This window comes from Aythya marila (assembly GCF_965140915.1).
Source record: "Aythya marila genome assembly, chromosome: 1".
NCBI classification, from domain to species: domain Eukaryota; kingdom Metazoa; phylum Chordata; class Aves; order Anseriformes; family Anatidae; genus Aythya; species Aythya marila.
Window position 1 is genome coordinate 148,170,669 of NC_139042.1, and position 23,575 is coordinate 148,194,243.

General features: G+C 37.8%; 1 protein-coding gene across 7 annotated transcripts in view; it reads left to right on the plus strand.

Moving 5' to 3' along the window:
* SPIC (Spi-C transcription factor) overlaps positions 1–23,304 on the plus strand; it is a gene marked incomplete at its 5' end in the record, with an annotated part of 29,431 nt that extends 6,127 nt beyond the window's left edge. For 2 of the 7 annotated variants that reach the window (XM_082777640.1, XM_082777643.1), the window contains 6 exons: positions 11,905–11,939; positions 13,111–13,137; positions 13,759–13,852; positions 15,607–15,719; positions 16,691–16,799; positions 20,235–23,304. In XM_082777640.1, coding sequence (XP_082633766.1) covers positions 13,135–13,137; positions 13,759–13,852; positions 15,607–15,719; positions 16,691–16,799; positions 20,235–20,662 — 747 coding nt within the window. In that variant the 3' untranslated portion in view covers positions 20,663–23,304. Of the gene's footprint in view, positions 1–6,462; positions 6,694–11,540; positions 11,635–11,904; positions 11,940–13,110; positions 13,138–13,746; positions 13,853–15,606; positions 15,720–16,690; positions 16,800–20,234 lie in introns of those variants that run through there. The other 5 variants (XM_082777642.1, XM_082777639.1, XM_082777641.1 and 2 more) reach the window with 5 other exon arrangements.
* Between the last annotated feature and the right edge of the window lie 271 nt (positions 23,305–23,575).

The following is a 23,575-nucleotide window of genomic DNA, read 5'->3' on the forward strand; positions in this document are numbered from 1 at the left end:
TGAAATCTTGGGCTCCGCTGTAGTCTTGATAGTTTGGGACTGGGAAAAGGACTTTTGCCTTTCCTCCTCCATTCCTCAAGCTCGACCCCTCCTGCCCTTATATTTTACAGATCAGTCTTGCCTGGCCCATGTCTTTGGCTCCTAGTCTTCTTGCATCCCTCAACCTAAGGCTTCTTGGCTTAGACTTTTCACTCCCAGTCCTACTCTCTTAATCCAGGCCCCCCAAAATTGGTTCAAATTCTCTTCTTTAAGTCTTCTTGTTGAATTTGTTCCAAGCCTCTCTTCTCAAGTCGCAGTGAAATCTCCTTCTGGCAGCTCTCCCCATCACTCCAGTGAGCTCACTGGAGTTCAGGGCCCGTGTCTGTGCAATCACCTTCCATCTGCTGTGACTGCTAGCTCCTAGTCTTATCTCCCAGCATTTTCTGCTTTTCTAATTACCAGTCACAATTTACCTCTTATACAGCCCCTGGCATCCTGTGTAGCTGGTACAGCTTCCTCCTAGATGAGCCCATCCTTCCTTCAGCACAGCCTGTATTCCAGTCAGTTACTTGTCCCATGAAATTGCAGTGCTGTCCAGGTGACGGGAGAAGAAAAAGCTGATTTGAAAGAGCACAGAAAAGAATTAGAGATCATCCCTTATGTTGTTGTAACTGCCTGACACAGGATGCAGTAAAACTTGATCTCTCAGGCTGTGCATATGAAATATGTAATTTTTCTGTTGTGCTTAATTTATCTGAGTAGGCTCTATATTCCCTGACTCTAAAAGTTATTCAAGACTCCAACATATATTTTGCACAAATAATGTTAAGAGCTTGGCTTGAAATGACAAAAGTAATTTCTCAAAGTCACAGGTCAAAAATACTATTTGATTTGAAGAGTCATGTGGCACAGTGTTTTTCCTTGCTGCATTGTGTTAAAAATGTAACTTGCAAGCTGCCTTCTCTGGGATCTTACATGTATTTATTCCTTCAAGATGTCTGACATCGTTTGGGGGATCTAATAAAATACCAGGGATTACCTCTTACTATGTAGTAATCTGGAGCTCAACTTTTTTTGGATGTGTTAAGCACATACTTAGTTTTAAGGCAAAATGTGCTTCTAATTAGACATGAGTTTAAAATTACATCTGAATTTTTTCTAGAGCTGGATCCCTAGCTCAGAAAATCTATGGAGTGATCTTTAAAGAGGTAACTTCTAATTAAACCTCTCCTGTCTTTATTCTGGGTTCTTGTATATGACTGAACTCAGTAGTTAGCCTCCCAACAGCTTAATAACACTTTCACAGGAGGCAACCAGAAGCCTTAATTTGTAAAGCCACAATTCCAGTTTTCAATCTGCTTCATGCTTTTTGATGTTTCTTTTGTACCTATCATATACATCCTAGAAAACTTAACTGAGCTAGACTTGCTGAGACCGTATTGTACAGCGTACCCCTGTGTGGGCTGGGGGAATTCCATGGAAGACATTTACAGCATATATGTGAGGCTAAGGTGTGGCATAGCCACCAAGACTCTTCGTTCATTGTTGAATTCATTGATAATTCAACAGGCATTTTGCCTTCTATTTTAGGTCTCTCACAAAGAAATTCGATTTTAAAACGTTTATTTGGATCTTTGGGCTTCTTTGGCTGTTGTGTGGATGTAGCTATCAAGCCATTCCTAATTTTTTATTTTACCTGATCTCTTTTTCTCTTATATTTCATTTTTCTAACCCTTTACACAATGGAACATAGAAAAGAAAAAATAAATAAAATAGACCCACCTCTCAGACAAGTTAGTTGTTGGATTTTACTACTTCTTTTACCCCAAAAGAAACTGAAAAGAGTATGGCCAGGTAGAAGCCATGACAAAAAGACAGTCTGATTTGAAATGTAAACCCATAAACCACTGCTTCAGAAAATTCCCATTGAGAAAAAGGTTCCGAGACAGGAAACAATATTACCAGCATGTCTCCTACCCTACCTTCAAGGTACAGATTTTCTTTAACATCAGATTGTAAAAATTCCCAAGGCCTAAGTGCTTCTTCAGCACTTCCCTGGTAATATAGGAAGTATTTATTTGCTAGTCATAACATTTTATGCCCATACAAATGTTTGTATCATCAAAGCATAAAAACCCATTATTTGGACAGCTTGTTTTTATGGTCATCTTCAGAGCATAGTAATGAGAGGAATTCTATTTCTGAAGAGCTTCCTTTACCACCCTGCAGTTCCTTAAAATGAGTTTCTCTTATCTAGAATTCTGACATAAATCTGACTTCATTCTACCCCTTCAATAGAAACAGAAAACAGAATGTGCTGGGCTTTTTTTTTTTTTTTTTTTTTTTGGCAATGTGACAATTATAATACCAATAATAGCTTTAAATAGTTCTTGTGTGTTAATTACTTTTATTCAGTGCTTTTGACTGTAAGGTCAGATGTGTTTTCATGTCTCCAACTGAACTCTATCAATAGATTACCTCTCTTAACTATTTATAAATATCCTCCTCGTAACCATACACCTTCCTTTGTTTCAGATTAATGGTTTTCAAGTCTCTACTACTATATTTTTTTCTTCTCAGCCCTCTGTACTCTGTAGGAAATAGATGTCCACCTTCCTGGTGGGACTTAATCTGTCCCTGAAAAAGGCCATTTTGTCAGAGGCTCAAACTGCTATGCTTCTGATTTATTTATTTATTTTATATATATATATCTAGCGTATATATTATACATATATATACATACATATACACTCATATATATACACGCATTTTCTTAACTTTGTGGAACCAGTCGTAGAGTATGGTACTAATTCACATGAGAAAGATGTCAAAATGTGGTCCCACATTGTAAAAGCCTAATAATGAAAATATTGGCATGTTCACCTCGTGGTACATCTGCCTGTGAGGGGCTGTTGGCCTTCCTATTGCACATTGCACAATTTGGAACAAGCTATCAAGTTACCTTATTTTTAATTATTTAAGATAAAAGTAACCTTCATCAAAAATATCTGGAGGAAAGTTCTTATGAAGCATTTCATCTTTTGGTTGAAAGCCCAAACTGATTTCTCTTTTAAGTTTTCAGGAGGTGAGTGCCAACATACAGTTTTTATTTCTGGTTCCTTCTGATGAATTTGCACATTTTCTACGAAAATTTGAATAATGCAGAAAACTCAGATTTCTTAAAAATGTTTTTCTCTTATTTGAATTGAAATGTATTGCTTTTGTATAGTCTCCATACTTTTTCTGCCTATTTTGAAGTTACAAGGGGAATAAATACATTTTGTAGGCTTTATACTAGTATCCTGACATGTTGAATTTAAGATAAAGATCAGCTAGTACTCTTATAACAAATAAAAATGTATACTTATAATGAAAAAAAATGGTATTTTCATTAATATGACAATCATTATTTCTACTCTCTTGCACTACACACTCGGGAATCCCAGGCTGATTCTCTTCTATTGCTTTCTGTTATAGGTGTATTTTCCTAAGGCTGGTAATTTCCAGAGGATTTAAATATACTTTAGAGCTTGCTTGATAATATATGTTGATTCTTCCTCTTGTACAGCAACAACAGATGTGGCGCCTCAAGAAATGCTTAAGTGGTCTGTCTGCTTGAACCTGGTATATGTCTTGTCCACTAATAACGTTAAGATGACATTACATTTATACTGTCTGCTTCTACATAGGTCTGCTATAGGCCTTTTTATTTATTTATTTATTTATTTATTTATTTATTTATTTCATCTGCCACAGACTTTCTAGGACCTTCTTTTCCTTACTGACACATCTTTCTTTAAATCTCTGTCCTTATTTTGTTACAGATATTCTGTTTTGTGGTAGCTGTCATTGTTGCATTCAAAACTTAGGTGTGGGTACTTAAAGGTCAACCTATTCTCAGGCATACATGATAACTATCAATGATTATTCTGCTTTTTTTTTTTTTTTTTTTTTTTTTTTTTACGTGAATGTTAAAATAAGAAACTCATGGAAGCAAATCCACAAGGAGGTCTGTGTGCAGTCAACTTCTGGAAGCTCGATCTCCATGCTTTTCCTCTTCTTATGCTCTTCCTTAGGCATCTAGTAGGTGCTACAGAGACAGGATACTGAGCCAGGTGGACTTTTGGTTTGACCTAGTGCAGCCTCTCTCTCTCTTCTTAAGCCTTGTTCTTTGATATTGTCTCTGCTACCTCACAGCTTGTGGAGCATATTTTGCTACTCTTTTTTTTTGAACTGCAAAATGTGTCCCACCAACAATCCCAAATTCTTGCACTGCAGCCAGAAACCTTACTATTACATACTTATATGGGTTTTCTTAGAAAGAATGTGTCTATTCTGAGAATGTCTTTTTGTCAAATCATCACCAATTCAGACTTGTTTCCAGGCTCTACCTGGATGTATTATCATTAGGAAATAGTTTTGTACTGTTACCCCAACTGAGCTAAAAAGCGCTGTTCTGCAGTTGCCTGACTCTGTGAGCATTTAATTGCATCAACACCTCTCCACTTGCTTTTCAGGTTCTGTAGATGATTAGATCTCTGAATGTAACACAAAAATGCTGCAAATATCACTACGTGCAGACATCCTAGCATTCCCCAAAGACTCGCAGCTTAAAAAGTTTGATTATACCTCTATATTTAATAGCCTTGAGTAAATTTTGCTCTTTTATTTTTTTTAAAAATATTATTTCTTAGTTTCTGCAACATCCTGTAGATAACTTGCCTTCTGTACATTAACCTTTTTTTTTGTGTGTGAAGTAATGTAGCCTTTGCTGGTTGGGTACTTGCCTCCTGTGGTGTTCCTTACTGCCCCTTCCAATACAATGATTATATTCTTATTCTTTATTCATATCTCTACATTAATACCAATTCTATAGGTTTTTGTCATTCCATCTCTATTTTTTTTCCCAATCTGAATAAGCAGTGTGGCTTTTATGAGTAGTAATGGCCCAGTCTGACAAAATCAGTGCCTTCCTTCTTCCTTACACTGCCCAGGATCCAGGCACCATATTTCTGCCTGAGGTCCCCTGCATGGCTCAGGCTGGCTGCTGCTTCTGGATCACTCCTAGTCCTAATGAACAGACCTTTCACCTCAAGCAATTTTAGATGTTTCATTTTTAAATGAGAGCTGCCTAGTTTTAGCATTGTAGTTTAATGGTGAGAACACTTGTTATGGAAATAAGAGATTTGGAAACAGTCCTTTGAATGGCTAACAGACTTGGATGTCCCACCCTGAAGGTGAAGAAGTGCTGTAGCCCTGATCTAACATGCAGGCCTACTGCTTCGGGCATTCTCCTGAATGATGGGGAATGTGAGGTTGAGCTCCTGAAACCGAGAAGGGAACCAGACCCACATCACCATTGTCCGTGGCATTGCTGCAAACATTCAGCCAGACTGTATGTAACACATTTGACTTGTGTAGCCATATCCCCCAGCAGGGTTTTAAAAGGAAGGAAGGGACTGGGATTTCAGCCATGGTTTCTCATGTTTCTTACTAGCTAGCTAAAGTACTTTTATTTCCTGTATGGTGCTGCGCCTGCTGGTTTGGAGCTTACAAAACTGTCTCTAAAAGCTTCAGAGAAGGCCTAAGAAGAGCAACATACTGCATACTGAAGACAAGGCACCAAAACCATATGTATTTCAGTGCCTAACTTGTAATGTCTGCTTTTTATTGATTCGGCTGTAAGTCTAAGAAGTCTAAGCAATCTAAGCAGAATCAGAGAATCATAGAATATCCCGAGTTGGAAGGGACCCATAAGGATTGTCAAGTCCAACTCCTGGCACCACACAGGTCTACCCAATAATTCAGACCGTATGACTAAGAGCACAGTCAAAATGCTTCTTAAACTCCAACAGGCTTGGTGCCATGACTATGTAAAGCGTAAAGGCAGTGTTTCTAAGTTTTGATATGGATGCAGATGCTACAGTAATTATTACATTTCTGTCGTGTCTCTTCAGCTTTTCCAAAATAGACAAAAATGCTTCCTTCCATTCTTTGGAGTCCAAAAGCCACCTATTCTTAACATTTGTCAGATCTCAGCTTAATGATCTGTGGAGAACAGTGTTGAAATGGAGTATTGAATTAATCCCAATTGATCTGAATGCCACTTGAATCTGAAGGCATGTTTCTTCCACAACTAACTGGAAAATGACTAGTTCTTGTTTGGTTTCCGCAGCTTCACCATTAAGTGGGTTATTAAAATATAATGTTCTTCCTTCTATATGTTTTGTCTTTAGGATTTCAATTTATACCCTTTATCATGCTCATCTATAATGACAATCTTTCCATTACCCGTTGCTATTTTTGTAAAGGAATCTCATATTTCTATTCCTGCCTTGCTCACTTCACACCACAGTATTATTACTTTGTAGGTGTTTTAGCTATTCCAATATTTAAGGGAGTACTCATTATAACTATAGATTAATCAGAATCTTGTTTCATATGTCACTTTAAAATCTCTTTTTTTTTTTTTTTTTCCTTCAGTGCACTTGTCATTATTAGTTCCTTGTGCTTCTGTTGTGGTTTTTGATCTTCTGTCTTCATGGGATTTCCCAGCAGAAAGTCACTTCCTTTGGTTACATGGAGCCAAAGAAGAAGCTTCCTGAGAAGGCCTGCTGATACGGACAACTGGACCAATATATTGGGCCTAGTTGTAAAGTGGAGGTTTTAGATGTGGGTTTTCCACTGAAGAGCTGATCTGTCCACACATGCATGGTACATTTCTCTATTTAGGCCACAGAAGAGATAATTAAATTTTTACATCTAACCTCTGCAATGATTTATCCAAATACCTAATTTTATGACTCTAATTATTTGATTGACCTAAGCAGAATAAGTTACAGGTGTAAAATTAGCTAAGTAAATATGTCTTTTATGATTGAATGATAAGTTCTCAAATCAGAAATACATCAGGATCTAAACACTTGAGGGCTTCTATTTATATCCTTTACATTATGATATTCATATGTGATTCTGAAATAGTCTAATGATAGAGAATATCTTCTTAAGAAATAACAGGACATTTTTTTTTCTTAGACCTAAAAACTCCAGAAAAGAATTAAATTCCTCTGAAAAGATTAAAGTGATATTTATAGCATTTTAAGGAAAAATATTTTAAAACAATGTTAAAATTAAAAACATGATTCTGAGAAAGGAATCCCAATAAAATATTCAAAGGTAAGGAAATTATTATCTCTGATTGAGGTAATCTCTCATTTTTAGTTTAAAATTCAAATTTTAAAACATCTTTTGGACAGAACTCTTAAAAAAAAAAAAAAAAAAAAGTTGCCCAATAAGAGTTTTGAGAAGGATTAAAATGAAAAAAGTGATCTTCTTTCTTCCTAACCAACCGTAGTGCTTTATAAGGTAGCCAAAAACACAAAACAAATCAGGAAGTCAGGAAGAATGTGCAGCAGCATTAGTGCTGGCACAGCAACTTTCCCCTTACTGTACTGAAAATAATACCAGTGTCAGCTGCAAGCCAGAACCTTTGTTTATAGAAATCATAAGTGATCTTTTGGCTTTGGTGGTTCTATACCCATTTCCACCAGCTAAGGAACTGATACTCTAAATCCACCAATTACAATAAAACAGTCTATTTTTTGTGTTGCAGAGATTTTCATTGCCATTTGCAGAACAATTTGTAAGACAAGTGAAGAGTTTGAACTTATGATATTCTCATCTTCTGGTATTTGAATAAATTTTGTTTGTTGAAACACATAGAACAAAATGTACAAGCACAAATATGATCTTCAAACATAGTTTCATTATCTGATTTGCTTAAATGATATGATGCCATAATTGTGGTTTTCATTTTCTTATTTGCATTCATTTTTTCCCCTCTGTATTCTACACTAATTAGCTGACCAAAATTACGGTAAACAGTATTAGGCTGGGAGTTAACAGTGCTCATTTCTGGGTTTTGTTTGTTTAGTTTGGTATTGGTGGTTTTTGTTGTTGTTGTTTTTCTGTTTTCAGGAGAGGTTTCATTATATTCTGGGGCTGGGAATGTGAATTTAGGTATTTTTTGAGGCCACTAATTCTTATTTCAGACCAATTCACTATCAAACACTCATGGCTGGATGATCACTGAGAAAGAGGAGATCTCTCCCTCTGTTGTTCCCTGTTCCTGCTCCATAGAGAAAAGGCTGTGTCCTTGCTGCAAGAAACTTCCCAAATTCTTTCAAACCTTGGATGGAGTAGACCAGAACCAGCATACTGGCAGAGATTTGAATTTTTTCTGGTCAACCTAGTTAGGTTAAGGAGGTGAGCACAATCATGCTATTTTTCAACTCTTCCACTTTCAGGGAGAAAGTGGTGGTGTACAGCCATGTATACAAAACCTACAGCCATGAGGATTCATGACAAAGATTACCACAGAGATGCATGGCCAGGAGAGGCATGGAAAAGGGATCTGTTGAAGGCCAGAACAAATATGCAAGGACGCAAGGACAGAGTTTTTCTGGGGCTGTCACATTCACCACCTAACTTCTGAAGACTGTTCAGCTGGTAGTCAGCTGTTATGTATGGGGCAAATGAATCCCTGTGACAGAATCAATTCTAAAAACAGAGGGTCTTTTTCTATTAAAGTGACTTCAATTGTGAGTGGGCTGTCTGTCAATTTGTGCACTTACAACCTGTATGACATTCAAACAATTCTGAGAAAGCTGTAAATACATGGTGAGAAAACTTGTCGAGTTTTACATTTCTTTAGGAAAGGGGGAGACTCATCTCTATTGTTCATTTGAACAATGCCTCATGAAAGAGTCTTCATGCTTTCTAGAGCCTTCCAACAAGTGCTCTAGTATATGATATAGATCTGTCTTTTATTGAAAGAGAGGTGAAAATTCTTCTTCTATAACACTATTATGAACTATTTTTCAGTGCCAAGCAAGCAAGACATAACTTTCTGAAATTTAAACAATCACTCTACTGTTGAAAGTTTATTTTGAAAGCATGGCAGAAGGAGAAAAGCTTGATGCTGTGCTTTCTAACTGATATTAAAATTTTGCTATCAGACACAACAATTGTTTGAGACACTAACATTTGAATAGTACGTTCTCTTTTTCAGGCTTTTGACTGAAATCCCTCTACCCATCCAATGCAAAAATCAAAGCAGGCTTTCTACTGTAATAGGATTTATTGGTAGAGGTCAACATGCTGCCTGTCTTGACTGTACTGTCATTTGCAGAACTCCTAGTGGCTTCCCTGGGTGGTGGACTGAGCCCTTGCTCAGAGCTTGTGGCAAGCCAAAGACGCAATGTACTGGTGGGTTAAGAAGTTTGAGACACCAATTGCTCTTGTTTTTATGCTATGTGATTGTGCTATGCATGGCACCTTCCCATTTCCTCTAAAAACAAGACTTTTGCTGGCCTTCCTTGCATTGTAGCCTCTTACTTCAAATAAGAACATTGTAACTGAGCAACTTAATTTAGGAAGAGTGACTATTGTAATGACGTTAATACCATTAGTTTAATCTCCCGACCTTCACTCTCTTTTACTACTGGGATGTGTTGGCCTTGGCCAGCAGCCACGTACCCATACAGCTGCTCACATCAGCAGAGTAGGGGAGAAGATAAGAGGAACAGGAGCAAGAAAACTCATGGGTCATAATACAGGCAGGGAAATCACTTACCAATTACTGTCACAGGCAAAACTGACTTGGGGAATTTAACTTAATTTACTGGCAGTAACATAAATATTTAAATACTCACTTGGGGATTAGGAAGCAAAGAAGACAAGCTTTAAAACATCCTTTGTCCCCCCCTCCCCAGGCTTAGCTGCACTCCAAACACCTCTCCTCCTGCCTTGTCACTGCCACATGCTACACTCGAGCCCTTTGGAGAGGTAATGGAAGGTGTGGGGGCTTGGAAACAGGATACAGTGGTTTATCTCTGTTTCTCCTTGTTTATAATTGTTTTCTTCCACTGCTCCTTCCTTCTTACTCATCTCCTCTGCTACAGCATGGGTCTTCTATGGGCCACAGTCCCTGAAGGGGTGTGCCTGTTTGGTCATGGAGCTTCTCTCCTTGTCCTCTTGCTCCCTCACAGTCCCCTCTGTTTTACTCTCCCTTCTTTGTTTCCTCCCCTTTGGCATTTTCTGCCCTTTCCTGAGTGTGTTTTCACAGAGTTGCCACACATGTGATCCATGGGCTCTGCTTTGGCACGTGGTGGATCCATTGCGGAGTGAGCTGGAATCAGCTGTGAGCAGCATGGTGCAGCCCCCATCTCCTGACCTGAACCTGCACCTGCACAGCCAGGAGGAGAGGGGAGCATAGGAGGGCAGAGCAGAAACTGCCTAACTTCACATAGAGATGTAGGGGTAGGGAGGTCAGTTTGCATCGTCAGATTGCTTATTACCACACCATTTACTGGGATGATACTCGCAAGGGATCTTGAAGCTCATCCATAATTTTAAATCTGGTATACATGTATATTTCTACTGCAGAACTGAACCATGCAATCTATGTTTGTCCATGTTACAGAGTATACTTGACTGTCTGTGGAAAGGGAGCTATTGCATAACCAAATTTTGGCCTGAAATCCAGTGCTGAATCACATTTTGATATTTCAAGAGCACTGTTGCTGGTTCATTTTTCTTTGTAAACCCACATCACACCAGAGAATTACTACAAAGTGGAATTTGTACTTTGGAAAGACATATGCGTGTATTAATGCTTTTTACTCAAAAAAAAAAAAATTTTTTTTGAAAGTTTGCGGTGTAAATTTTGAAAAGGCAGCTTGAATCTGAAACAAGCAAATGATAGCTAATGCTTATACTGGCTTCAAATTACTTCCACTCAGCATTCATAGACAGGTGCAGGCCAGTTCTTGACTGTGGTTCTTGGTTAAAGGAGTATAGATAAATATTGTAAGAGGTAATTACTATTTTATAAGAATTTCATGGCATATGCTGAGGAAAGTTTGTAGAACGTGCCTCCAGAATACTTAGCTGCATAGAGCTATGCCACAGGATAGATTATGTCAACGGTGAGAAGTTTTGTACTGAAATACATGGAGAGTCCTCATCCCAGAGGATGTATCACATGTAGCATTAGCAGCTTGTAGCTGCTGAGGAAGTGTGTGTCAAATCAGCAACTACAGCTTGACTGGATCTTTACTAAATGGTTTAGTAAATGCGTTAGAGATGGGTCTGGACTACAAACCTGAACAGCAGACATGAAATTCCCCCAACCTCGTATTTTGGGGTCTAGTTTTGTCCAATTCCCACACTGAGCAAAACAGGAGGTTCAGCTAAAACTTTAAGATCCACTGCAGTCTGTATGGGACAGGCCAGGGATGTAGGTTTTTGCCCTATACATAATATACCAGTGACAGATCCATTAGGATGTTCCACAGCCAAAAGGAATCTCTCCTACTGCCCAGGATCTTTGTGTTTTGGTTAAATAGTTAAAATATTTAATTCTACTTTATTTTCAGTATAAATCACCCTTCCTTTGTCCTGGGCTCTTGTGAAGGGCCATGCTAGCACTGTACTATACCTTTACTGTTAAAAAAAATCCCTCACCAAAACACTTCCTTAAAATCAGCTATTTAATGCAGCCCCTTTGCCAGCCCATTGCTGTGGGAACCCAGTCTTCCATTTATTTATGAAACCAGACAGTTTCTTCTATTCTGTGCGGAGCTGAAATTCTAGGTAAGTGTATTTATTAAACTTACTTAAGGTGTAACATATTTATTTTTTTTCCCCTATGAATTCAACAGTGTAAATGGTATGAACATTCAACAGTGTCTTGCTGATACTGATGTCTTTACAGGCTTTGAAAGGCATTATCCGTAGCTGCTGATGTTCTGTCAAAGTTACCATTTGTCAATTTTGGAGCTTAAGTTAGACAAATGCATTTTAGGGAAAACAGTAACTCTTCACTAGGATATTTAAGGAGATTCATATCTTTAATTTCTACAGTTCTATATTCCAAGAATCTGGGGCCAGCATTGCAGGTAAAATATTAATTTGGTTTGTTCCAGTTTTATAATTAAATGAGTTTGTTGAAATACTTGCTGCACTGAAATCAAAGAGAGAAATCAACTTCAGCAAGATCAATTGACTGAATCACCAAGATTTCACTTCACATGCTGATATCCTTCAGCCACGTATTCCTGGTCATCAAGATTTAAAAAAAACTTTAATAAATGTTGATAGTACTTTATAATGTACTTTAAGGTATTTGTGTTCTATGTGAGGCAAAAAGAGGCCAGTTAGAACAATTATGGTGAGTCTTGGCTGAAAATATTTCTTGTTTATATTCAAGCATCTTGTCTCTTCTTTGCATTTTAAAACATCACACATAGACAAATTTTGTATCTGCTAAAATTACTACCAAAATGCTCAGTATTTTTCAATAGACTATAATTAATTCTTCAAATAATAAAATACTGATTTATTATTATTATTGCAACTTTGAAATAAAAATGTAAGTGAGAACAGGAACGAAAGACGCAAGGTAAAATAAATAAAAAAATAAATTGTTATAGACTATGCCAAGAAGAGTTAGTAAACTTAAATTGTTTCTAAATAAATTGTTTCTGAGTAATGTTGTATATAAAAGTATACTCCATGCTAGGCTTGCTGAAAATTTGTCTATTGTTTTTTAATGAACAAAATTTGCTCCTGGAACTCAAAATTACTCCGAGAGTGCATTTTCATATATAATCAGATGCTAAATTGCACTATGGAAAATGCAAGCTTGTTTCTACTAGGTCTGAAAAACAAAGGGATTTAAACATTTGATTTTAATTCTGGTCAGTATTTTTTGGAAGAAAGGAGTAGTTGAGCTAACTAGAACAGAATGTCAGCAATAACTCATTTTCACTTCATAATATCTATAAATGTTTATACAATGGTTTGGATAATAATTTAAAAGTTACAAGGTTAAAGGCTGGAAACATTACTAATGAAAAATAGTATGAAGTATAAAAAAATACAATGCTAACAGTATTTAATTGCCTTAAAATGCCACTTTCTATGTAAATTACTTTTATCTGTATTATTATCTTTAATTTCATCAATGGAAATAATATGGAGGTATTTCATTTAGCTAATTTTATTTATGCTGAGGTAATTATTATTTATTTTGAGATATATAACAAGAATAATGTTTATTTTAAACAGGATTCAACCTTTGATATCTAAATAATGGTAAGTCTACAGTGCCTCTGTTCTTTCATTACTGAGAGCTTCACATACCCTATAGAAAACTTCTAGGCAAACTCAGATATTGGGGGGATTTTTTTAGCTTTTACTGAAGTTATGAACTCCTAGAATGACAATAAAGTTTTCTGAAAATCTACATTGATTCCTATAATGGCATAGTATGGCATTATGTCTACATAAGAAATTCCTTTTTTTTTTTTTTTTTTCATGTCCATGTTACTGAATGATAGTGTTGGCTTCATACATCACATTAAACAAGTAACACATACCTTTGTACTAAATACTACAAAGCAGTCCAATAACAATAACACCCTTTTAGTGAACTTCTGTTGCAAATGAAAGAAATGAACTTCGAAATATTTGCACGAGTGAGTAACGTTACCCATGAGAGCTCACCCACTGACCTCAAAGAGACTTCGTAAAGGAGTGAGAACTTTCTTATAACAGCAATGATTCTGGTAATGCTTAATTTTCTGCAAAATACGTATTCCAGGAGGATGGCATGACACATATGTATTCCATATAATCACTATATTTTCCAACTGACAATGTTGAAGGAACAAGCCTAGTCTTTTCTGACTCTTGACAGAATAAATGTTCTTGCAGAATTTTCCTGATCAAGATATACTGGGCCAGGCTTTTGAAGATGCGCTAGAAGTACTGCAGCAGCAATCTGACAAAGAAATGCAGTATTCACAAGGTAAAAGGGGCCATTATTCCCATTCACTATCGCTTTATATTTTTACAGGAAAGTATGTCTTAAAACATATAGGTGGGAGAGGAATTTCCCAGAGGTGGATTAATGCACAGCTCAGGGGTACATTGCAGAAAAAGGGGAAGAACGTTTGGAGGGTTTCTGTCCCTCCCAGCATGGTGTGCATCTTCCAAGTCACAGCAAAGGGAAGTCGTTGGACAGCTCCCCATTTCCCTTCCCCAGGTGTACTGAGTTCAGGTTTCCTACAACCAAAATATGTAAGGCCACAGTGCAATAGCTATTTTCCAGTTTTAATGCTTTAATTGAAAAAATGCTCTTCTGTTATGCTGTAAATAAACTCATATAGCAGCAAATTCCAGTGCAGAGGAATAATAATTATAAAAAATACAAAGAATCCAACATACAAAATTAATTTCCACAATTACTTTTTATTTACATTAAAATACAACTTAAACATTTTTAGGCAGAAATGTTAGTTTGAGTCTGGGTAATTAGAAGAAAAGTGATTTTCTTGACTTCTAGACTAAGATTTACACTTTACAAAACTTAAAGTATATGAAAGCTCTATATTAATCCAGTTCAGGCAAGACTCTGGCAATTAAAATGCTACAAAACTTAAAATCTGTGTTTGGTGTTTTTACATCGTGAATAGAATTCAGAGGAAAGGAAAGTAAGAGGCTATATCAGAAACCCTCTAAGTTCAGAAGAATATGCCTCCTGTCTTCTTTGTGGAATGTGTTTCATACAAGGAAGTTTACTTACATATTTATCTATGATATACTGAAATGCAAATATGAGCAATCGGGCCACATCTTCAGCTGTTGTAAACAAGTTTTTGGCCCCACTGCAGTGGTAATTTACACACTGGAGGATCCTCTATATATAACTTCTTGCAATGTTCTGGCTTGTATCTGTTGTCAGGGCCAACAAAGAGATGTTTAAACACTTGCAACTCAGTGTATAGTTATGTCCCATTGCTCACACACATTTCCACTTGCAACAGATGTGCTCTCCAAAATCTTCTGACCACTCACAGTGCGTAATGTCTTCCAAGTGCCTTGGTCCAGTGTCCTTTTCTGCTTCTTTTAAACATCCTGAGGTCTTGGGGTCCTTCTGTGTTGTTCTTTCAGGCACTACAGGTACTCTGAGAATTTTTTTTCCCTGTAGCTGATTTGAAGTAATCATGTTTTTGGACAGCTGACACAGTATTGCCCAGAATCATGTTTACCAGCTCCTCTCCTTCACTTCATTCACAATTCTGGACTCTTACTTGCATTGTACTAATGACCTGCTGAAGAATTGCATGACATTCCCTTTTTCTTTCTCATACATATATTATAATCTTCAATAATTTTCCCATTTCCTAAGACTGGTGATCTATTTGGCTCTCCCTTTTTCTATTAACCAAACTATTTCACAATACTATGAAATAACTGGAATTTTATCTTAACAAATATTGCTTTACATAATGAAGGTAAGAAAAACCAGCCTAGGGCATGGTTAGCAGTACCACTATACATACCTCTGTGCAAATTATATTGGATAACCTCCTGGTTATATATTGGATAAACATCCCGGCTCTGGAGAGTTTATTATTTAGACAGCAGCAACAGGATAAATGCATTTTGACAGGCCCAGGAGCATGTTAGGTTGTTTGCTGCTGTCGTTTTTGTTTTTGTTTTTGCCTTCTTCTCTCCCTTCTACTCACACAGTTTTTGCTCCTTCCTCCTAATTCTCAGGTTATAAAAATTGCCTGACTGTGATCAACCATCACTCTCACCTCCGAGCAAGTCCCAGCTACTCTGCAGCACCATCTACAGAAGACCCAGGATATAGCTGGAGAAATATGATAGTAAGTGAACTGATTACTACAGACATAAATGGAAAATTAGCTGAGCATCTGTGATTTCTAGTAGAAATCATTATGCTAACTCTAACACAAATTTAGTCTGGCCAGGCATAATTCAGATAAAATTACACTGGGAAATATTTGCAAAACATATTTAATAGGCTCTTTTCAGGAATCATCTTAGCTGTTTGGTGCTATTCTGTGGTTCATCACATAAAATGACAACTAACAAACAAACCTACTAGTACAGCAGGGAAAAGGTCTTCTCTCTCTTACCCAGAGAAGAAGAATATTGCACAAAAGAGGTAGAGAACAATAAATTTCAGCCTCTACACAGCATCTGCCCCTGTGAGAAAGAACCAGGCCTTTGATTTCTTCTCCAGTGGTCTGCTTTAAGTCGACTGGAAAGACCAGCATGGTTTGCACGCTGAGCTCAGCTTCAGCTCATCTTCATTCTTAAAAACACTGGAATAAAAACACTGGAAGCGTGTCCTGCAGGAGTGATGGAAGATGGGTAGTGCAGGGGAAAGAATTTCAGGTAAACAGATTCCACAAAAGCCCGTTTTCAACCAGCAGATTAGCAAGAACGTAACAAGAACTACAAAATCTGTCTAGTGGCATAGCCCAAGTGCCCCTTGTATTTTATTAACTCTGGAAAAGGAGTTCACAGGTCCTCCAGCAGAAAGGTTGAAGGTGCTGAGTGAGGCAATTATTCTATTATCCCTCTTAACTTCTCCCCTGTTGGGCCATTATTCCCTTTGGACATGCTAATGTTGCTCCTAAGGAGCAACAGAGTGCACTGATAGAGTGCAGGGAACAGATAGAGTGCACTGCAAGCCTTTGTGGGTGTGAAAAGTCTTCTCTGGGTCGGGTGATGAAAGATTGCATTCCTTCAGGCAAATAATTATTACAAGTTTCTTTTTCCTCAGAGATTGTACACTGTTGCTAACTCTTCATTGTCTTAATTCTTGAAGAACAGTTCAGGGGATTTTTATGCAGATGAGACTGTCTACCATATGCTGCAGAATACTCCAGAAAGCCAAGTGATGCATGCTGCTGGTGGCCAGCCAAAGGCAGGAAAAGGTGTGTAGAGAGAATATATCTTGACATGTGCATTGCATTAATTTAAAACTCCTTTGGTGAATTGTGCTTTCTCTGTATCCTCTTTTTTACTTTTAACAGGAAAAAGAAATAAGTCAATTTAACTAGAATACAATTGCTAGTGTTCAGTTCCTATCTGCTAAATCTCATACAGTAAGATAAATCTGCTAACTTCTCATTCTGTCCTCTTGTTTATTACATGAAGAAACAAACCAGAGATGGGTTCACTCCAAATCATCTGGGTTGAAGTCTGATGCAAAGAATTACAATAACATCTTTATCCACTTTAATAACTCATTTTATTTCTTTTGGTCAAAGCAGTGGTTTTCTTGAAGGTTTTCCACATATGCTATTATGCTTGTACTGGATTTTATGCCTTTTTCTGTTTACTGTTCAAATTACTTAGCTTTTGTCACTTCCAGTGAACACTTTGGCAGCTGTTTTTATGCTCCTTTTGGTTGACTTTACTTGAGTGGATATCTGTTTTGCCGAGAGTAGCTCAGGTGCCATTGGCCATCACTGTACTTCAGTTGTTGCATTCATTCTTGGGTTTTCATTTGGGATTCAGCATCCTTTGTATGACTCTGCTAGATGAGATTTCCACAGCTTCCGCTCTGAGTGTTGTAGCTACTTCTGACTGTGAGGTCTTTTTGAGTAGCTTCCTGATTTTATTGCTTTTTGAAATCCCCTTCTCTCAATGTTAACCACACGGTGTCAGTTTTTGTATCATCCCTTACCATTGATGCTGAACACTGTGGTTTCTGTTGCTTAATAGCTCAGCTACTATGACTACTACAAGTTCCTTGGGACGATGGGAAGATTAACCTCTCCTTTTAAGTTCTGTACTTCTGACTCTTGAAATTCACTGCTATGTATGCAAATATGCCAATCAAAAAATGTTACTTTTCTAAGTCTTACCCAATTTTAGATGTTGTTAGCTTAAGCCAACTTCAGTTGTTACTGCTCTGTTAAACTTAATTTCCTAATTAATCTTCCTTTTACATTATTATCAATCTTCTTTTCCAGAAGGCTATACTGCACAGTATTTCAGAATGGATGGCTATTCTTATGTGTGTGTGTGTTTTGTTTATTTTCTCTCTTTTTTTTTTTTTTTTTTTTTTGTTTTCTTTCTTTTTGTCTCCATGACAATATCCTGCCAGAAACTATGATTTGGGGAACTATTTCCCCTATACCTAGATAAATTTAGTCCTCTTGTCCTCTTATTTGTGCATAAGAGGTTATCTGTATACTAGCATGTAGTGTTACCCTTTAGAAATAGATCTGTAAATGAAACAATTAGCACTGAGGATGCAAAGTCTGTGTTTAAAGTGTTTCATGGAGGTTAGGGCTATCTCTAGGATGGCCACAAGTTCTGAAACCTGCAGTGACTTAAATATGTTTCTGGAAAGCATCTCTGAGTTTGGTTTCTTCTGAAAGGAGTCCAAGTCATGCATTTCAAGGCCAGTCCTTAATAAGAATGAAAGCTCAGTAAGTTGAGACCATCAAGAGATGTATTTCAAGAGACATACACAGAATTAGGCTGCTTCAGGCCAATTTAGTGCAGAAACCTAATGCAGATGCTCTGAAACACCTTCTGGAGGAGCTTCCTCTCTCCAGTGACTACATAAGCAACCTGCAGAAACTAGCCTGCTGGCTTGGACTGATGCTGTGCAGTGGTTTAAAGACAGGTAATAAACACTACTAGCTTATTCAACGGTATGCAGTGCAAAGATCCATGCACTAACCCTACCTCAAACAGGTGTGTCTGCATGCTGTAGGGCTTTAGAAATGGTAGCTGGAATCTAGAAACATAGCTTCATTAGCACACATAAGCCCATATGCCCTCTCAAACCAGTGCAGCAGCTGGAGAAATCTAGACAGCAGAACTAAGAGGCTGGACAGCATGAACTCTGAGATGCTGGTAGAGAAGTGGCTACACTATTGTTTTCCTGTAGAAACTCAGTCTGCAGTATCTAGAGGTTCCGATGAACAGCAGAGGCATCCAGGTGTCCCCCAGGTCTTATTCATTCTAGCATTGGTTCATAGGATTATGGGATGATTCTGGTTGGAGGGGACTTAAGGATGTCACCTGCTATTATTCAGAATTGCTTACTGTGACCAGGCAGTCTCCTTCATGTTTCTTTTAAGCTTCTCATTTGAACGTATTATAGGTATTTTTAGTAGAATATGTGCTTCTAGCCACAGGCCAATTTTTATTTAGATCCTGAAACTTTATTATTTTTTGGAAAGTACCTCTGATTTCAGGATCTTCTTCTTCCTAGTCTGGCTGTCACTTCTCTCCTATTTCCTTATCACCAGATGCAGAGCTACTGTCATCCCTAACAGATGTTTTGGCTTGACCTCAGTGTTCCTTAGCTACTGCCTCTTTTCCCCAGACCCTGATTTAAAATAGCCATGCAAGACAAGACATTATGAACTTTAGGTGCAGCTGCTTGTATCCACTTTGGTTAAAGTGGAAGCCGTTCTTCTGCATAGACTCTTCTTCCTGCAAAATGTTCCTCTTTGTCTCATAATCTTCAACTCTTCCTCCTTATAGCAGCTTCTTGGTCACCCTTTGCTCTGTGAAGGGAACTGGGAGCACTGCAGAGAGAGAGACCCACAAGACCTAAGTGAAACTAATAAACCTCACTAGTAAACTTGAGTGTGAGAGCTGAACCTGTGGGGAGAAGAACATACTTGACTGACAAATATTGTTCACTGAGCTTCCTTTATTCTGCATTGGATGCAATTTGACATTTCTGCATGTGTTTAGAAAAATACAGTCTATGAGAAGGTCTAGCTTCTTAGTGACTAGGTGAGGCTAACAGTTCAAAACTAGCTTGCTCTTCCTGAACATTCATGCCCTCTTTCTTATATCAGAGGCTACCTTGCATCCCCAAAACAGTCCTGAAACAAATCTGACAAAATCAATTCATCTCAAATACTTTGAGTTTTGATTAAGTGGGGTAAGCGTTTATTAAAAAGCATTCAGGTTGGCTCTCCAGGGTCTCTTTCCAGCACTGCCTGAGGATGTGATTCACTGCACAGCATGTGTCTGAAGATTGCTAAAAGCAGCTCCTCAGTCCTAACACACAGCAAAGTCAACACACATTTGTCATGATCCACTAATAACCTGCTCTTAAAACTCTAATGACCAAATCCCTTCCTGTTACCACAGATCTGTATGTTGTTTCAGAACTATCACCCCATTTGCTACTGGTAGTCTTCTGTTGAATAGTTTATATTGATCTTTGAATTTCAAACAGGATATTAGGTTTACGTATGTTTTTTTGTTTGTTTGTTTTTTGTTTTTTTTTTTTTTTTCCTTACGATCCTTTCCAGGAAAAAAGACAACTGCTCATATTTTAAAACCAGCATGAGTTCTATTCTGACCTTTTGTATTTTATTTCTTAATAGGTAGAAAAAAACTTCGTCTGTTTGAGTACCTCCACGAGTCTCTGTATGATCCAGCTATGGCAAACTGCATTCAATGGGTGGATAAGCCCAATGGTGTCTTCCAGTTTGTCTCCAAAAACAAGGAGAAACTTGCAGAGTTGTGGGGAGAAAGGAAGGGAAACCGCAAGATCATGACATATCAGAAAATGGCCAGAGCACTGAGGAATTATGGAAGAACAGGTGAAATAATCAAAATCCGAAGGAAGCTGACATACCAGTTCAGTGCTGTTGTTTTACAGAGACTTGCTCCAGCCTATTTCTTGGGAAAAGAAACTGTTTATCATCCATACATTCAGCCTAATCAAGAGTATCAGTGTGCAGACGAATGGATTAACTATAACAGTTACATGTATAACAATGGTTATGCATTACAGCATGCTAACAGCTAGATATCTTTCTCATATAACCAAGTCTTTGTTGGCTTGCAATACTTTCCAGCACAGGAACTCTTCTCTGCACATAGCTTTTCCTATATGATATCATACAAACATATGAAGAGGAGGGTTTTAAAATTTATCTTTACCTAGTTTTGTTCCTTTTGAAGGTACTCATAAAAAGCCATTGACTATTGAAGAAAAACAGCAGCTGTAGAGTAGCTTGTGTCCTGACATTAATGAAAAGAATGCTTCAGATTCAAGCTCGTATATCCAGAATGGGGATCAAGACTTTTGTCTGCTCTCTGGATCAAAGATCTCATTCTGATAACATTCCTTCATTGGAAGCTCTGTGTAAATCCCCAGCATTTCCAATCAGAAATTAGGTGTGGTTGTACCACAGAGCACATGCTCCCTATCACTTGAATGTATATGAATTATAAATGGGAGAGAATTGCCAACTGCATGAAGCTACTGTCTGCTTTTTCATCAATGCTCTTTATTAAGAGCTGATTTCTAAGTGAATGCCTGGCTGAACTATAGCATCCACATGAAGGTGCACCTGTTGGCAAAGTTGTTAGTCCTTAATCACTTATATTAACATATTTTAACATAGATCCTAGCATATGGTGTTAGGATCGCCAGGTGTACATCTCACTGTTGGCAGTGGATTATTTGGGAAACTCACCATGCCATGACAGGGTTAGTAAAGGATTATAAGGATTATGTTTTTTGTTTTGTTTTGTTTTGTTTTTTTAAATGAAGATACTTACAGTTCTGCCCTCACTAATATGTGAAGCTGCACTTTTATCCATCAGTTCTCTACTCAGCTGACAAAGACAGCTTTGTTATTTATAACCTCTTTTGGTGTTATAACTTTATATATAGAAGATTAGTTTCACTTCTCCAGATCTTTTTCTACATGGCAATGCTGCTGAGATGCTCTGATTTTACACTCTCTTCATAGGAAGAAGTAGTAAATTTAGGTAAAAAGAGAGTACTATCCCCTTATGCCAAGATGATACCTGTAACTCTACATTTTCTGATGCTTCTGTTCCTTGATCAGCTTGTATTGTCATATGAGTTGGTTGTTGTGCCAAAATACTTCCATTTGACTGCATTCAATTCCATGTTCTGCATTTTGCTTCAAGTGACTTCAGGTCCAGGTAGAAATAAAGGCAAAGCTGATTTCTGTAGAGAGATACAAATGGTGTCCTGATATGTTTCATGCAATTCACTGATTTTGATAGTTACCCCTTGCTTTAAATCCTGCTTACTTCTACGGAGAAATTATTTTATGTAATAGACACAATGCAACACATTCCACTCAAACAAAATTCAAGTTTTGTAAGCTTGGATTCAATACTTTGTTAAGATGACAGATGTGTACTTTCAGAAATCTGAGATTTGTTAAACAGCACTAAAAAAAGGCCTAGATTTTATGTCAGTGAACATCTACCAAAATAAGAAGGTCATAACTGTGTTGGTACTACTTCTAGTGTAGTATTTCATAATATGTAAATTTTCTACAAAATAGACACAAGATGTCTCTGGTTTTATAGAATTAAGTCTTGAATGTGCTGTACAACTGAATGTACTAGGATTTTTACTCTTTTAGAGGACTGAGAAATTTAGGGTGGGATGCCTTCACTGTGTGAGCATGTACCTAACTATGACTTCAAATAATCATTATGTACATAAATTTGACAAGAAACTGCACATTTTGGACAAGAAATTGCACATCTGTCACTACTTGCACACTGTCTTTATGCACAAGGCTGGTAACACACACCAGGATAAGAATTTGCATTGTGTAAAATGTTTACTTTATTGGTGTGTTTAGTTTCACTTTCCTCAGCCTCGTATACTTTTTAAGGAAATAAATACTTTTGCAGATTCTGTGTTACCTTTTTCACCTATATGTAAACATTAATATTTTCTTGCTATAAAACTGGTAACCAGATGAGAATTTACAGCTGCAGCTGGAAGAGCAGTACAGAACTGTAGAAGAGTCCAGGGGTAAGAAGAACTGGAGGGAAGTGCAGGCAGAGAAGATATGAGGGAATCATGGTATCAGTGGAGAGAAAGAAAGGGAAATTAGAGTTAAGTAAAGCTGAGGAAAGAGAACAGTATGAGCCAGAAACCTAGTGGGGGAATCAAAATAAATAAATAAAACAAGGGAATGTCACGGTCTGTCTTTCTTAGCTTGTGATTGGAGGCGTGTGGTAGGTAGGCACTAAAGAGCTTAGATACATGGATACTACTGGAAGAAAAGAAAGATAAAGGATACTGTGCACACAGCGGAGAGGACAGATTTCAGCCACAGGAATAACCATGTGGACTGAGACGGTGTTAGAAAAAGATTTGAAAAAAAAAATATATATATATATATAGGTACCACCCCAAATTAAGTACCTGGAGAGATTGTGGAAATCCCTTCTGTAGTTCTGTGGCTATACAGCAGGATATTTAGCTATACAATAAACAAACATTGGGCTCACATACAGAAAATATTCTTGGTTGTTAGTAGTTCTCTAACTATACAGAATCATAAAATATCCCGAGTTGAAAGGACCCACAAGGATCACTGAGTCCAAGTCCTGGGTCCTCAAAAGACCACACAAAAAATCAGACCACATGTCTGAGAGCACAGTCCAAACTCCAACAGGCTCGTTGCTGTGACCACATCCATGGGGAGCCTGTCCCAGTGCCCGACCACCCTCTGGATGCAGACCCTTTCCCTAACCCCCAGCCTGACCCTCCCCTGTCCCAGCTCCATGCCATTCCCTCGGGTCCTGTCGCTGTCCCCAGAGAGCAGAGCTCAGCGCCTGTCCCTCCGCTCCACTCGTGAGGGAGCTGCAGGCCACCATGAGGCCTCCCCTCAGCCTGCTCTGATCGGGGCTGAACAAACCAAGGGACCTCAGCTCC